Source organism: Chelonia mydas, chromosome 13 (genome assembly GCF_015237465.2).
Source record: "Chelonia mydas isolate rCheMyd1 chromosome 13, rCheMyd1.pri.v2, whole genome shotgun sequence".
NCBI classification, from domain to species: domain Eukaryota; kingdom Metazoa; phylum Chordata; order Testudines; family Cheloniidae; genus Chelonia; species Chelonia mydas.
In genome coordinates this window covers 29,412,756-29,427,693 of record NC_051253.2, presented here as the reverse complement: position 1 = coordinate 29,427,693, position 14,938 = coordinate 29,412,756, and the positions used below count along the sequence as shown (strand labels likewise).

At 48.6% G+C, this 14,938-nt stretch overlaps 1 protein-coding gene across 4 annotated transcripts in view; it reads left to right on the top strand.

Annotated features, from left to right (window-relative positions):
• The first annotated feature begins 2,473 nt into the window (after positions 1 to 2,473).
• ACSS2 (acyl-CoA synthetase short chain family member 2) overlaps positions 2,474 to 14,938 on the top strand; it is a 78,316-nt gene continuing 65,851 nt past the window's right edge. Inside the window, exons 1-2 of one of the 4 annotated variants that reach the window (XM_037915432.2) lie at positions 2,474 to 2,715; positions 5,234 to 5,429. In XM_037915432.2, the coding sequence (XP_037771360.1) occupies positions 2,592 to 2,715; positions 5,234 to 5,429 (320 nt within the window). In that variant the 5' untranslated portion in view covers positions 2,474 to 2,591. Of the gene's footprint in view, positions 2,716 to 5,233; positions 5,430 to 14,938 lie in introns of those variants that run through there. The other 3 variants (XM_037915431.2, XM_043526771.1, XM_037915434.2) reach the window with 3 other exon arrangements.

The following is a 14,938-nucleotide window of genomic DNA, read 5'->3' as shown; positions in this document are numbered from 1 at the left end:
TAAAACTTAACAACCCATGGGCAGGAAACCATAGCCAGCCTCCCTGCTCCTTGTGGCTCCTGGGAGATGATACTTCCACAACCCCAGCCTTCTCCTCTCTCTGGAAGGTGTGGTGCAAGCCTCTCATGCGCTTGTGAATTTGATTCTGATCTCACACTCTGTGCACTAGTGTAAAGACATTGATTTCAGTGGCTATACATTGCTAGAGTGAGCCCAGAATCCAGTCAAGGGTATTCCAGGACCATCTGTGAGCCTGGTTACAAACCATGTCCCCAGGCCCACTGATGGGGGAAGGGGGCAAAGAGGGCAATTGTCCAGGGACCCAGGCGATTTAAAAGGGCCCAGAGGCCCCCAGACGCCCAGGTGGGCTGCAGGGCGCCTAGGTGTGCAAAACTGCTCTGGGCCCTGCGCTTTGGAGGGATTCGTCACTTCTGCCCCGGCCCAACCCCCCAGGGACAGCCCTGGCACCCGAAATTTCTGTCAGCGGGCCTGCGTCTCTCACCCTGCATCACACAAGAGCCATGAAGACCACATGGCTTACTCCTACCTTGTTAAAAGGCTCTCTGGATATTTAAGGTGGCATCCCAGCCTTTTGTATGCTCAAAGGTGTTTCAATCATCTTAATCATTATGGGAAAAATATTAAAAGTGTCAGGAAAATTCATCTCAAATGCCAATGAAGTCCCAGCTGGCTACAGTGCAGGCAAGAGTGATGTCACAAATTGCATTTGGAGGATCAGTCATTACACTTGAACTACTACATAGCAAAGAATACTCTTGGGAGCATTCTGCGCCAAAACATTAAAAATTCTGTGCCAAAAAATTTAAAATTCTGCAAAATTCTGAAAATTCAATTTCTTTTTTTATTTATTTGTTACAGACATACCGGTCAGCAGATATGTCTGTAACAATACAGACACACACAAAAATTCTCCCCAGGAGTAGAGAGTTAAAGAAGCCCCTATGATAACCCAGTTCCTGTTTCTCTGCCCCCATTTCTGTGGGGGAAAGAAAATTGTGCATGCACATTAATTTCTGCAAAATTATGCATTGAGCAGTGGCGCAGAATTCCCCCAGGAGTAAAAGAACCCGGTTCAGGTAATTGTCATGGAGAAACCAAAAGAATTTCCCTTCTATTATTATTTTTATGTTTCAGGTGTATTACCTTGTTCTATGTTCACAATGCAATATAGGACACTTATATAATAGATTGAATGAAAGATTGACCACATTCATTTCCAGGTTTCCTTTAAGTCAGTCTTCAAATATGCTACACTCATTGCAGAGCACTGATAACACAAGAGCACCTACATTTCACATTTTGAACTCATGAAAGGGCATCAGCCTAATGATTTCTAAATAATTAAGGACAACTCTATTACTCCTATGCAGTAGCTTGGTTGGGGTGAGACCTCCAATTTTAGAAATTAAAGTCACCAGCTTTGTTTATGGGATTTTAGCCAAGAGGATTGTTGAAGGAAGGTGGTGTCAAGCCCACCCAGAGCCGGTAAGGGCGCTATTAACTAGGAGTATAATAATGCAATGAAAATTTTTTACCCAAGTAAAAAAGAAAAGGAGTACTTGTGGCACCTTAGAGACTAACAAATTTATTTTTAGGCTCTAAGGTTCCACAAGGACTCCTTTTCTTTTTGCGAATACAGACTAACACGGCTGCTACTCTGAAACCTGTCACTTTACCCAAGTAGTTCTCTCTCCCTAGACAGGCCTCGGGATGCCGTGGAGGGAGCTGGGATCTAGAACACCTCCCCTCCCAGGCCATCTCCACAACTGACTTCCTGAGCCCCTGGCCATGTCACTTCAGTTCCCTGAGCCTCTGCTCCCTGCCCCTGCCATGGGGATCCTGAAGTTGGTCTGACTGGCAGAGCTTTGGGGCTCAGTTGTTACTGTCTGAGAGCGCTATGAGGACTGTGCAGCCAGCCCCCTGATCGATGTGGGGTGTCAATAGAGGAAGTGATGGCAGTGGGGTCCCGCTGGAGGTCACTGTCCTCAGCAGAGGTGGGGGGGAGAGCACACGCACAGCTCCCCCTCCTGCTTTGCTCTGCTGTAAGCCCTGCTCCCCCACAGTGATGAGCTAAGTGCTCAAGGGCAATGTGGGGGGGTGAGTCCCGCTCAGGCACTGTTCCGGGGGGAGAAGCACAGATAACCCTGCGCAGTGACGGGGGCGCTGGGGGTACAGTAGACAGTAACACTGGGGGGACTGGGGGTTACCCTGCGTGGTGACATGGGGGGCGGGGGTACGCCGGCCAGGGACACAGGGGGGTGGGGTACCCTGGGCCGGGACACTGGGGGGCGGGTACCTGGGGCAGGGACATTGCGGGGCGGGGTACTCTGTGCAGCGCCCTGAAGGGACGAGTCCCGCGGCGGCACTGCCCCGGGGGGAGAAAACTGCGGGGGGGCGGCAAAGCGCTCCGGGGCGGAGGCTTCCCGGCCCGGCTCCCCTGGCGCGTTGGGCCAGGGGGGCGGCTCCGGGGGCGGGCCCTGCCGGCCAAGCCCGCCCGCCCGCCTCACACCCCGGGCGGCTCGGCGCGGTGCGCTCCTCGCTCAGTGCCCTGCCCGCTGCCCGGCAGGAGGATGGCGCTGCCGGCCGAGCGCGACAGGCTGTTCCGGGCGCCGCCGAGCCTGGTGCTGGAGGCCCACGTGCCCAGCCTGGCCGCCTACCGGGAGCGCTACCGCCGCTCGGTGGAGGAGCCGCAGGGTGAGTGCCGGGGCGGGGCCAGGCCTGCCTGGGCATGGAGCCCCGGCCCCGCTGTGCCCGGCCGCTCCCCGGGCTGGGGCGGGACCCCGCTGCCCTGCCGGGAGCCCCGGAGCCCGGCCCGTGGGGCCCGAGGCGGGGCAGGAGCCGGAGCCGCGGTTCCGGCTCCCCGCCCCCGGCCGCTGCCCGCCCCGGGCCTGTAGGCGCGGCGCAAAGCCCTGCGTGCGGCGGGGGTCCGCACCGAGACGGGGGCGGGTCGTTCCGCCGGACCCTGCCGCCCGGCGTGGGGCTGCCCCGGGTGCCCGTCGGGCTGTGCTGCCTGAACCAGAGCAGAGCCTCTGGCAGGCTTAACCAGCGCTTCCTCTGGAGCCAAAGCGGTGCGGGCTCCTGCCGTGTTTTCACTTTAGTGACTGACAGAGGTGCTGGGGCGCGGCCCTGGCACAAACTAAGGCCTGGACTGAATGTGCTATTTATGCACCGTTGCCCCTCAGAGCAGGGCTTCCTGTGTCGGGGCCTTCCGCCCCGTGTTTACCTAGGGGAACCCTGCTGAAAAGCCAGGCTGTGGTTTCTAAAACTGAAACCCGTTCTCTGTTCGTTACCTCAGATCCTCCTCCTCTGAGCTTCATACAGCTGGGCACTGCCAGCGTGGGGAGGAAGGGAACGGTACCGCCTCTGTAAGGCTCTTCAGCCACAGGTCTGGGCTTCGCGCAGGCGGCCGAGCTGCCTCTGTTAAAGGAGAAGGATCTGAGGTGCAGAGGCTCTTACTTCCCCGGCAGCAGGCACGTTGCTAGCAGTGCTGCTGGAAAAGGAACTTGGGTCTGCGGATGCAGTCCCATGCCTAAGCCACTGCCCTGTGGTGCTTATGCAGTGTGAGGAAGCAAAGCTGCTTGAGAGTGATCTTTCTGTGACGGGTTGGAAAGGAGAATATGCCAGAGTGCTGGTGACCTCTGCCACAGTCTACCCCCTGCCTTGCCTTTCTACCTCTCCCTAAAACGAGCCTTATCTTTGTGGGTGGGAAAAATATAATGATCGTAGTATTTCTGCAGTGCCCACTGTGCGCTAGATCTTTTTCAAACAGGAAGGCACAGTTCCTAGTCTAAGGAGTTCACCAGCTGGGCAGATTTATGGTGTGTGAGCAACTAATATCCATTTGTGTCCACAAATATATTTAAATGCCTAAGTCACCCAGGAGAGACAATGGCACCCCAGAGGGTCTCTCTCCTGGAGGGTTGGGAATGAGGAAAGGGTTGACATAAGCTCAGGAAGGATTTTCTGAATGTTAGACACAGTGTGGAGGAAAGCATGGACATTTGTGTTAGATGCTGACAAACATGCAGTGAGGTGGAAGGTCCGGGGAGGACAGGGAATGAGTCATGGGTGGCTGTGTAGAGGGGGCAGAGTTATACAGGGCTCTGAATGTGGTAACAAGCTTGAATTTGATATAGTGAAGGAGGAGGAGAGCCACTGGAGGGATTGAAAGATGGGGGCAGGGGATTATTATGGTGGACACTGAGCATGGGGGGAATTGTCTTAGTAGCAGTATTTTGTATGGTTTGGCAGTGGGGAGGGACAAATACTGGTTTTGAGGAGGTCCTTTAGGAGGCATTTGCTAGCAGAAGTAGGCTGGCTGTTATTCACCTCCCACTGTCTCTGCATGCCATCTCTCCTATGCTCTGCTAGGCCACACCTCACAGATATCTCTCCGTTGTCCTCAGAGGTAAAGCACTTGGTACATTTCCCAGGGCTGTCACTCTGTTTTGATACTCCCTTGTAATCAAATGCAAATTACTCTGTGCTTGCACAGTACAAGTAGGTGTAGAGTTTTTCATCAGAACTGTGCATGTTGTGTCAAACATTGCTCTTGGGTAAATGCCGGTGCTTCTAAACCTGTCAGTGAGTGTGGTGCCTTTGCTGTCCATATCTGCGATCATATTAACCAGTCCATATTATGGACGTACAGTTAGTTTTCTAAAACCACAGGAAATGGTGATGTTCCCAGGAATTACTCTACATGACTCGAAGCATTTGAAGCTCGGAGTGGGCTAGTAAAAAAATCTGCTTCTTGAAAAAGGGGTGGGGTTTCGTTCTGGAAAGAGTGGGCATGCTACACAATCTGCATGGTGTGAGGACACAGCTGGAGACAGATCTCTTGAACATTAGAAGAAATTGCAAAGTTGAAATGTAACATTATCTCCAAATTTTGGAAGAAGGTAAAATGCTTTCATGTAGTTGAAGAATAGGTGGTGGCAGCTGCACCACCATGTCTTGTAATCTCAGTAGAACCAGTTTTGCATAAGAGTGAGTATTAGAGGGGGACTTGATGAGGGTGATAAAGGCTGCTTTTAAAAGAAGCCTTAGCTCGTGCAAACTTTCATTGCATGAAGTGTAGCAGGTTTGCAGCCTCCACTGAATTTAACCCTATTTCTGTTTCCTAGGAAGGACCACTGAATTTTTTCTTCAGATGTTAAATGTGTCTTTATCCATTTTTGTCACTTAAGGTTTGACTGTGTTACTTTTGCAGAATTCTGGGATGACATTGCTAAGGAATTTTACTGGAGGAGCCAACACTCTGGACCCTTTCTGAAGTACAACTTCGATGTGACAAAAGGGAAAATCTTTATTGAATGGATGAAAGGGGCTACAACCAACATCTGCTACAACCTGTTGGATAGAAATGTCAATGAAAAGAAACTTGGGGACAAAATTGCTTTTTACTGGTAATGTTCTGCTTTTATTATAATATAGAAGTGTCTGCATGTAATCCTGGAGAAGTGATTCTCAACCTGTGGTCTGTGGACCTCTGGGGGTCTGCAGACTGTCTAAGGGGTCCGCGAAAGGTGACTATGAAAATAAAGTTTCAGATCCCAGAAAAGGCATTCCATTTTTCTGATCAATCAGAAATATGTGAATGCCCCCACTTACAGGTCAAAACCCGGAAGTGTTGTCGTTACTGTAGAAGCCCACAGTTTAGCGCCCTTTCTCACGTTGCATCAAATGCCGTGCCAAGCACGTGCAACAGTTATAGTTTCATTCTGTTCAGTCAGTTTTCAGTCCAAGACATCTATGGTAGGGGTCCGCAGACCACAGGTTGAATTTCCAAAGGGGTCTGCACCTCCATTCAAAATTTTTTAGGCATCTGCAAATGAAAAAAGGTTGAAAACCATGGTCCTAGAGTAAAGCATATAACTGATACTGACCTCTGTTAAGGTACATGTTAAAACATAATGATCTGAGAGGTAAATGATGGGGAGACTCTGCTCTTTCCATAGTTATGATTAGAGTTAGCTTCCCATTAGAAGCTGGCTGTGAAACCTTCTTTAACTTCTTCAAAGCTCCAGGGTATCTACATGCAAAAACATGAAGTGGCGAGATACCCTACAACACGTTTTAACTTTCTTTGCTGGCTTGTCAGAATTCCAAAATGGCTTGGCCTAGAATTCAGCATGTATTCTAGGAAGCTTGCAGTCAGCGGATGCAGATTTTCTAAATAATGTAAAAGCTATGCTGAGAAGATGGTGCATTGCTAGAGTCCTTGTGGTCTAGATGAGTAAGTGCTGGGGTGGTAGGCAGGACCTCCCACGTCTTAGTCCCACCTCAGTCACTGGCTGATAGCACCTACATACCCTTATGAAGCAGGTAAATATCACTTTACAGATGAGGAAACTGAGGGTCAGATATAAACTTCTGCAAAGTCACAAAGCAAATCAGTGTCAGAACAAGGGTGAAACCCACCTACTAGCTCCAGTCTTGTGCTGTTTGGGCAAGGCTGCAGGCTCAAGGTGAAAAAATCTGAATTTCGTGTGGAAAGCAAAGTAATGCATGGATATGTCAGTGCTGTTGAGTCCATGTGCCTTTCATACATTCTTGTCGAAGCATTGCGTGTTTTGCTTTTAGCCCCAGGCAAAACACTTCATTGAGGAAAAGTCTGAAAGTTTAGGCTGGTAACAGTTCTGAAAACACTTTCTGTAGAGTTATTTACACCTGGAATTCCCATCCTGAACCAAAAGAGCAATTGCTAGAAAACCTGGAGATTTGGTGCTAAGGTGCCATGTTGAAGAATACTCACTATCAGTGACTCCCAAAATGTAATAGTAGTTAGGCTACTTTACTCATCTTGAAGGGGTCTCATGCTGCTGTATCACTTGAACCAGACTGCATCTGTTTACACTGTATGTTCCCATGACTCCTGGTTTCTTTAGGGTCACATGCAGTCCACTGAAAAATGTGTACTTGGTTATAATATACAAAAGTGGGCATGGTCATTCCACACTGCCTTTCAAAGGGACACATGCTTCCAAGTACAAAGATATCAGACATTCAGCTCCCCCACCAACAGATATGAACCTTTTAAGCATAGAATCCTCAACTGTGGGGCTTATGTGGTAAGAACCAATGGTAGTATGGAAGGAAGCTGTACAGTGTAGCGCTGTAGTCAGAATGGTACAACCCTCTAGACTGGATGCATTTATATGAGTATATTGGACGACGTCCACACTAGGGGTTCTTTGCCAGTGCAAGTATACTGATCCTAGTGTGGACATAGCTTATACTGGCCAAAGCTGTGCTTTTAATGGTATAGCTTATTTCATACAGACCCTGAGCAAAACAAGCTATACTGGTAAAAACACAGTTCTGTTGGTATAATTATGTCCTCACTAGGGGCTTCTGCTGGCATAGCTATGTCAATTGGGAAATCACACCTCTTCATACCGACTGATGCGGCAATCCTGGCAGAAGTCTGTAGTGTAGACATGGCCCCAGTAAAAAAGTACTTTAATACTGTCATAACTATTCCTGTATGGGGAGGAGACTAGTATAAGTCACCTTTATACCAATATAACTGTATCCACACAAAAGCTTTAACCAATGTAACTTCAGTAAAAAAAAAAATCCCACCCCCTAAGAAATAGTTATACTGGTAAATTTTTATTAGTATAGACAGGCCTACATGTTGGTGAAAAATATTTATTCACATACATACTGAATAAATTCTGCAGCTTTTCTTAATTTAAGATGACTCTTTAAATTCCTTATGAAAACTATTGTAAACTCATTCAGGTGAAAAGAAAAGGAGTATTTGCGGCACCTTAGAGACTAACCAATTTATTTGAGCAGGTAAAAGTACATCTTACAGACTGTATGGCAGGTTGGCGAGCGGGCCAGGATTTCTATATGCATGTGCATGCTTTGTTCATTCAGGCTGGGCATTCCAAGTTCATATAAACCTGCACGTAGAAGGTTCTGACAGGCCGTCAGCAGCCTACGATTTCAGCCTTCAGTAAGGGTAGAAAAAGTTGTTTTCCTGATGTTCTTTGGATTTGATTTGACAGGCTTTGTAAGAATGTCTGACACACTCGGAGAAATCCACAGTGGATGTCAAAGATGTAAATATTGGTTCTGGACATCTTGTAGCACTGTTGTGGTGGTGATAAAATAAATTTTAGTAGCACACAAGGGTCATAAATTAATATATTGTGGGAGAAATCTTCGGCTCGCCTATGAACATTCTAAAGCCGGCATGATTTCCTTGTTCTGAAGCTGGTGTTAGAATGTCTGTAGCTATACGATGTGCATGCCGCGGTTACTCCTGGGGGGATTCTGCACCAAAAAATAAAAAATTCTGCACACAATCTTTTAAAATTCTGCATATTTTATTTGTCAAAATAACACAATATAATCACGCCGGTTTCAATTATTTTGGTAAATTATTTCAAAATACCTGTCAGCAAGTATGTCTGTAACAATACAGATAACAAAATAGATTCAATAAATGATTTTTGACAAATAGATTCCTCACTAAGTATATTAATACAGAACTCTCATTAATCATTCTTTTAAACTACAGTGCAGAAATGTATTTCCTGCACCCCTTAGAAGGAGTATAAAGTCTTGGGGGAGTCAGTGGTAAATGAGGTGCTGAGGGAGAGGGAAGCTGGGAAGGAGCCTGGGGGTGTACTTGGAGGGTTGTTGGGTGTGGGTGGGAGAAGTATGGAACAGGGTTTTTTGAGGAGGGGGTTTTTAGGGAATTGGGGAACTTCCCCCGTGCAGATGCTAGCTGACCCCTAGCCTCTCCCATTTAGTCGGGCATATCTGCCCCTGTTCCCATATGTCCCACCGCCACCCCCTCCACTCCCATCCCAATGTGGCCCTGCAACCCCACTCCCATTCAGCCCCCGCCCCAGAATTCCCCTCCACTAGCCATTCTGAACCCCAGTCTATGTGACCCCTGAGCAGCTCCATCTGTCTGTCTGTCTTCCCGCCCCCATGCGCCCACCCCCCATATCCTGTGCCTCCTCACCTGGCCCTGCGGGCAGGGTGCTGTGAGGAATGCAAGCTCTCCTTCCTCTCCATGGCTGGCTGCCACGGTCGGTGAGCCAGCTGACCTCCGTTCTGGTGCCACAGCAGCACCTGGTGGGCGAAAGGTGTAACTGTAGTGCCTCACTGGCAGCATGTATTTTGTGAGGAGAAAAAAAAATCTATAGGGAAACGTGAATTCTGTGCATGCGCAGTGGTGCAGAATTCCCCCAAGAGTAAGTAGTATAAGGAACATAAGGCACATGTGGCTATGGACTTGAGGAAAATATGGCACAGTAGCTATGGAGTGGACCTTTAGGAAGTCTGTAACCAGGGGTTGTGAGTGTCAGAGGGTGAGCATTGTACATTGGGAACATGCACACAACTTAAAGTACTTATAGCGCCCCCAGAATTAATTATAACTATTCCCTCCACCCCCACATTAGTGAAAAGTACTCAGCCATCTCTGCAATACAAATGTTGGAATTTAGATCCAAGTATTTTTGTGCTATGACATGCCAAAAAGACATTGAGAAACTCTTCTGAAAGTCAAGACAGCTCTTCTAGGGCAGGAGTTCCCAAAATGTGGTCCACGGCCCAAAGGTGGGCTGCAACACAGTCCCGCATGGTCCGCCATGGGCAGAGTTGGGCGGTATGGTGGGGCATTGCCCCCCAAACTATATACGTTGGTGGAGTGGTCGCCGGTGATGGTCCCTGCCAAGGGCCAGAGGAGCCCAGCACCCCTGGAAGGCGAAATGGAGGCGGAGGGTCAATAGAAGGGGCCGGCCCCGAGAAGTGGTGGCTCCCATGGCAGCTGAAGGAGGCAGGAGGGTTCGTGGCCAGCCCCGCTCCCTAGCTGCCACATCCAGCAATGTGTGGCTCTCAGCCCCACGGTCCCACCAGGGATCGAGGATTGGTGGTGGATGATTAGGACCATCAAGGTAACAGGCGGGCCCGACCTGGGTGCCTGTCTCCGCTTAGCACTGGCGGCCCCCAAGCCCTTCCCTCGTTCCCAGGCAGGGGGGTGCCTGTCAGGCACGCCGGGTGGGTAACTGAGGTAGGGCTGCCAGGTGACCAGCTCAAGGCACTCAACAGGCTGCTGAGGTGGAGTGTGTTGGCGGGGACTGGCTGTGGCACCTGCCTGCACCCTTCACCCTCTCACTGGCCCCAGTCCCTGCTGAGGCAAGGGGCCATGCATGCCCCAGGGTGCCCCTCTCCCTGACGGATGGATGTTAATAGTGGGCCGCGGTGCCTATTGCAGCTGCACAGGTGGGCCTCAGGGGAAAAAGTTTGAGAACCCCGTTCTAGGGAATCCCTAGATCGGGAAATACCTTGACTAATTTCCCTCAAACTTGCCATCAATCTCCCCTCTTTGGAGGGCTCTTGTCAGGCTAATTTGGAGGCAGGTGGTTAAATTTTGGCAAAGTTAGGTAGGAGAGAATTCAAGATTATGATGGAATATAGGTCACCAATTATGGGAGAATGACTAGCTCCAGAACGTGGTGCAGATAAATGTGCTATGTGGTTTTTGTCCTTTCCGGAGAGGAGCAGTTGGCAATGATGGTGTGTAATGTAGGGTCTGGTAATAAACACCTGGGAAGGGAATGCCAAAAGTTAGATCTTGGGCCTGATTTCCCTCCCACACCTGACTGAGAGTGACATTGTGCTTTGGATGCAGTGGCATTACTCCCAGTTTACACCAGCGTGAGAGAGGAGAATCATGCCCCGTTTCGTTAGTCAGAGGTTGCTGGTGGGGTGATAGAGCTCTGTTAATTGTCACCAGACCTCCTAGAGGGATCGTATGCAATTGACTAATGTTGAAATTTGTAATAGAAGACTATTGTAAAGTGGCCAGAGCTGCTGGGGGTGGGAATTGAAAGCCAGAGCAGAGTTGCAGGCTGGGCGGTATGTCAGGGTCGTAACCGCTGGCAGCAGTGTAACTGTTGCCCATGTGGGGTTGCTTTTTCATCACAAAGGTCAGCAGTTATCTCTCTGATCTCTTGCCTCTGCGTGCATGGTGCGTATCACTTTTATTTCCTTTAATAGGACTCTCTTTGTCGATAACAGAACTCCAGCAGGAATAGAGGCAGCAGCCATCTTGAGTAAATGCAAGATGTTTTCAGTTTCTTCTCCTTGCAGATCGTTCCTGGGCATCTCCTGCTGCCTGGGAACATTTGAAAATACTTTTATTTCCTGTCCCCTGCCACTTGTGATTCCTCTTTCTGTGATTGGTGTTGCTGCAACAGCCTAAAAAGCAACAGAAAACCAGGAAATGTGCCCCAGATAACTCATTTGTCTGAAATAAAAGATCTTTGTCCTAAATGCAGCATTGCAGTTAGTTACCTGGTGCTGAGGCTTCTTTGGGATCACAGGGTTATGTCATAGCCTCAGTAGTTTGAGGTGTTAAAAATAAATAAATAAACCGGGCAGAAGGGTTAAAAGGCAAAACTTTGTTACCTAATACCCAAGGTAGAAATGTGCCATTCCAGGGATTGCCCACGTCTATTCCACTCTCGGGGGGTGCATACCCAGTGCACTATCTTGAGTACACTGGTGCACACGTGCCTGGAGTGGATTAAATAATGCAACACATCTTGAAGAATAACAGTTACAGAGTAGGTAAGTAACTGGGTTTATTTTTTTAAACCTTGATCTGTGTGTAGGAGAACCTGTAGCATGTAACTTGGCCTCTTGGAGAGAGACAGCCTGTCCATTGTACAGTTGCAGTGACAGCCATTTGGGATTTAGGGGCCTGGGGATGTATTCAGGGAGAAGTGGGATTGAAGCACTAGGGTTTGCTGCACATGAGGACCAAGGGGCACTGGCAGAGCAGTGAGGAGTGCCTAGGATTGGGGTAGCATTGGCATGCTGCTAGTCAGGTGGGACAGTGGCACAGCTCTGAGCGTTCTATGGCGCCTGCTGGCTCTGATCATTTTAAGAACGTCTTGGTCACTTGCTTTCTTGAGCACTAAATATGAATCATCATTTTTAAAAGGGGGAAGCAGAGACAGTAACAAATTCTGGCAGTTTTACTGCAGCTCTGTTAAAAAAAGAAAAAGAGGATATTACAATTAATGGGCTTGCCCAGTCTGAATCTGGGGTAAACATAAAATGCTGTGTTAAGAAGGAGCAAATATTAGGATGAATTGTAGAGGGGAAAGTATCTGGTAGAGTTGCTACTGCTTTAGCTGATAACCAGAGTGTTTGGGCATTTATTCCAAAATTCTTCAAATAAATCTCTCTGAAAGGAAGAAAGCTAAGTGGGTTTAGAAATGCAGTGCTGGAAAAACCAGACAGTGTTGCCTGACTGCTGCTAAGTGTTGTTAATAGGGACCAGGAGACTGGAGAGATTAGTTATTTAATACAGCCTGCCAATGTGGGACAGTAGATGACCTGGATGTGGACCTATACATGATGGGAGGATTTGGGGTTTTCTGCACATTATAAAGTTCTCCAGAATCTACGCTTGAATTTAAACCAAGCATTTTGCCCAGCTGAGGGCCACATTGGCAAATGTTCAAGAGCATAGATTGGAACGTATTGCTGCTATCAACTTTCAGAGCTGGCAGAGTGGCCCCTGGAAACTACAAGCACATTGCATGCTGGTGACCATCTCCATCTGAGCAGCCTCATGCACAGCTTTGGATGGAGCTCTGCGTGCAGTCTCCATAGCTACCCCTCCATACTCAAGTGATGGCAGCTGTAGGTTGTGTTTTCACCATGCCTTATTCTTTGAAGTTTCTGACCTGTAAGGCTTCCAAATGCCTTCATACCATAAATGGCTGAGGAGCTTTTGCCTTTGCTTCTGGGCAACCTGAGACATCAGCACACACCTCACCCGTCAGTGCCATTTGTGTATTACCTTTGAACCCCAATTATGGTAGCAGTCTCTCTGGCGCTAGCCCAAGGCAAGCATTGGGCCAGTGTTGCTGTAACATTGAGGGTGGATTTTCAGAAGCACTCTGCATTGGCCCAGCTCTGCTTTCACTACAGGCTGTTGTAATGCTCCCATTGTCTTCAGTGGGGCAGAGTTAGGCCATTGCTGGGCCCCTTTGAAAATCCCACTCTCAGTCTCACTTTGGGCAGGTGATGACTGCAGGCTCCTCGACACTCACCCTTCAGTTTAATAACTCTCTGATTGATTTATCTTGTGCCCAACTGCTTGGCCTCTCTAAACATGGCTGTCTTGGTGCAGGCTGGGAGGATGGGAGAGGGCCCAGCTGACCTGATGCTCTTCAAGAGAAATAATGCCACTTGGGAATTGGAGAGGGTAACGTTTGTTTCGTTATAGTTCTGTTGAAATAAATGGCGTCTCTTTCAGCCCACGTGTTTCACTGCCTATGACGTTCTAATGAGCTCAGCTGCTTTGGCCGGCTGGCCAGTACCGAACCGTTGTGTTTAGCGCTGCTGTTTCATGTACCATGCTGTTGGTAGCCCCCTACAGTCCAGCCCTGTCAATCATTTCTGTGCTCTCCATCCTGCCAGAAACAACCAGCTAAAGCACGTACCCAGAGTGGCTGGAATAAAGCTGTAAACAGTAAAATATAGCAGATATAGTTGAATAACCCAGACATTTGCTGCCCTTAAAAATGAGGGTAAAAGTGTGTTGTAGCCTAGTTGTGCAATTTGAGAATTCCAGACTCCAGGGGATTGCTCTGAAACTCAATGCAGCAGCAGTGCCGGCTTTTTCAGTGCACGAGTGACATTCCTTGACTCTTGCAAGAATACTGCCCTGCTTCACAGAACTGTGGAGGGTGAACCCATTAGTGAGTGTGAGCTGCTGGATGCTTCATTGATGGGAGCCCCAGAAGCACCAAGACAGAGCTGGATATTAAAACATGAAGCAGAGAGAAGCCTTTATGTGGTGGATCAAACTTACCCATCATCTGGGTGGGGATGGTTTCTGCCAGTGACTCTTAATGACTGGCTGTCTTTTGAAGAGGTACAAAACAGGAAATAAGAAAAACCCTTCAAAATTTTCAATCTATTGAGGGATCCTGGAAGAAAACCTGAAAAAATGACTAAATAGGCTCTGTCCAAGCAAACGCCCAGACAGAGAAAACAGGGCGTGAGAGAGAGTCTACTGAGAATGGGCGCAATCCTGGGGAGTCTCACAATATGTCTCCAGCCCCAAGTCTACTAGTGTGGGGTATTGAGATGGACATATTCATTGCCCAATAGGCTTCCATAGCTCATCTGTCAAAAGGACAATTCCCGGGTGTTCTTACTGCAAAATGCTTCTGCACCATACTGAGGTGGAAGCCCTCAGTGCAGGAAACTTCCCAGAACTCAGAACTTTCTTGCCAGCCACACTTTGCAGGTGCCCTAGTACATATTGCTAGCAAAGGAAGCCCACAAACTGCCTGACCCTAGGAGCAACCACAAATGTTTGTGGAGTGTCCTCGCGAGCATATAAACACTGACTTGAGTTAAAATCTAGTGTTGACAAACTCATGGGTGTGACTTGCCCAGTGAGCCTGTCCTTAAAATAAGGGAGTAGTGGAAAATTTGTAGTGCGTAACTGAAGTCAGAAGCTGGACTGAGAGAGCTTTAGCCATGTTGGGACACTGCATTTCAGCTGATTTCGCCCTTTGTCATTCAGCGGTGATGTGTGTCTCGTTCTGCAGAGAGGACTGATTTCGTGTCATACCTGCATCACAGCTGGGGCTGGTCTGAGGCGCTCGCTCTGGGTGCTTCAGCTCCTGGATACTGAGTAAAGCTAAATTAATCTCAGTTTGGAAATGCTGAACTTTTTGTTCTTCTGTTTAGCAAAGGCCATTGAGAGCCTGGTGAGCTTCTCTGAGTGTTGTCTCCTAGCTGGTTAGCTGAAAGGCTCTCAGCACTAGCAGTGGCAAGGTTGCACAAGGAGCTCTTCCCCAGGTTTGGCTCTGAGGCCCCACTGGTTAGTGTGCATGTGCGTGTGTAAAATACA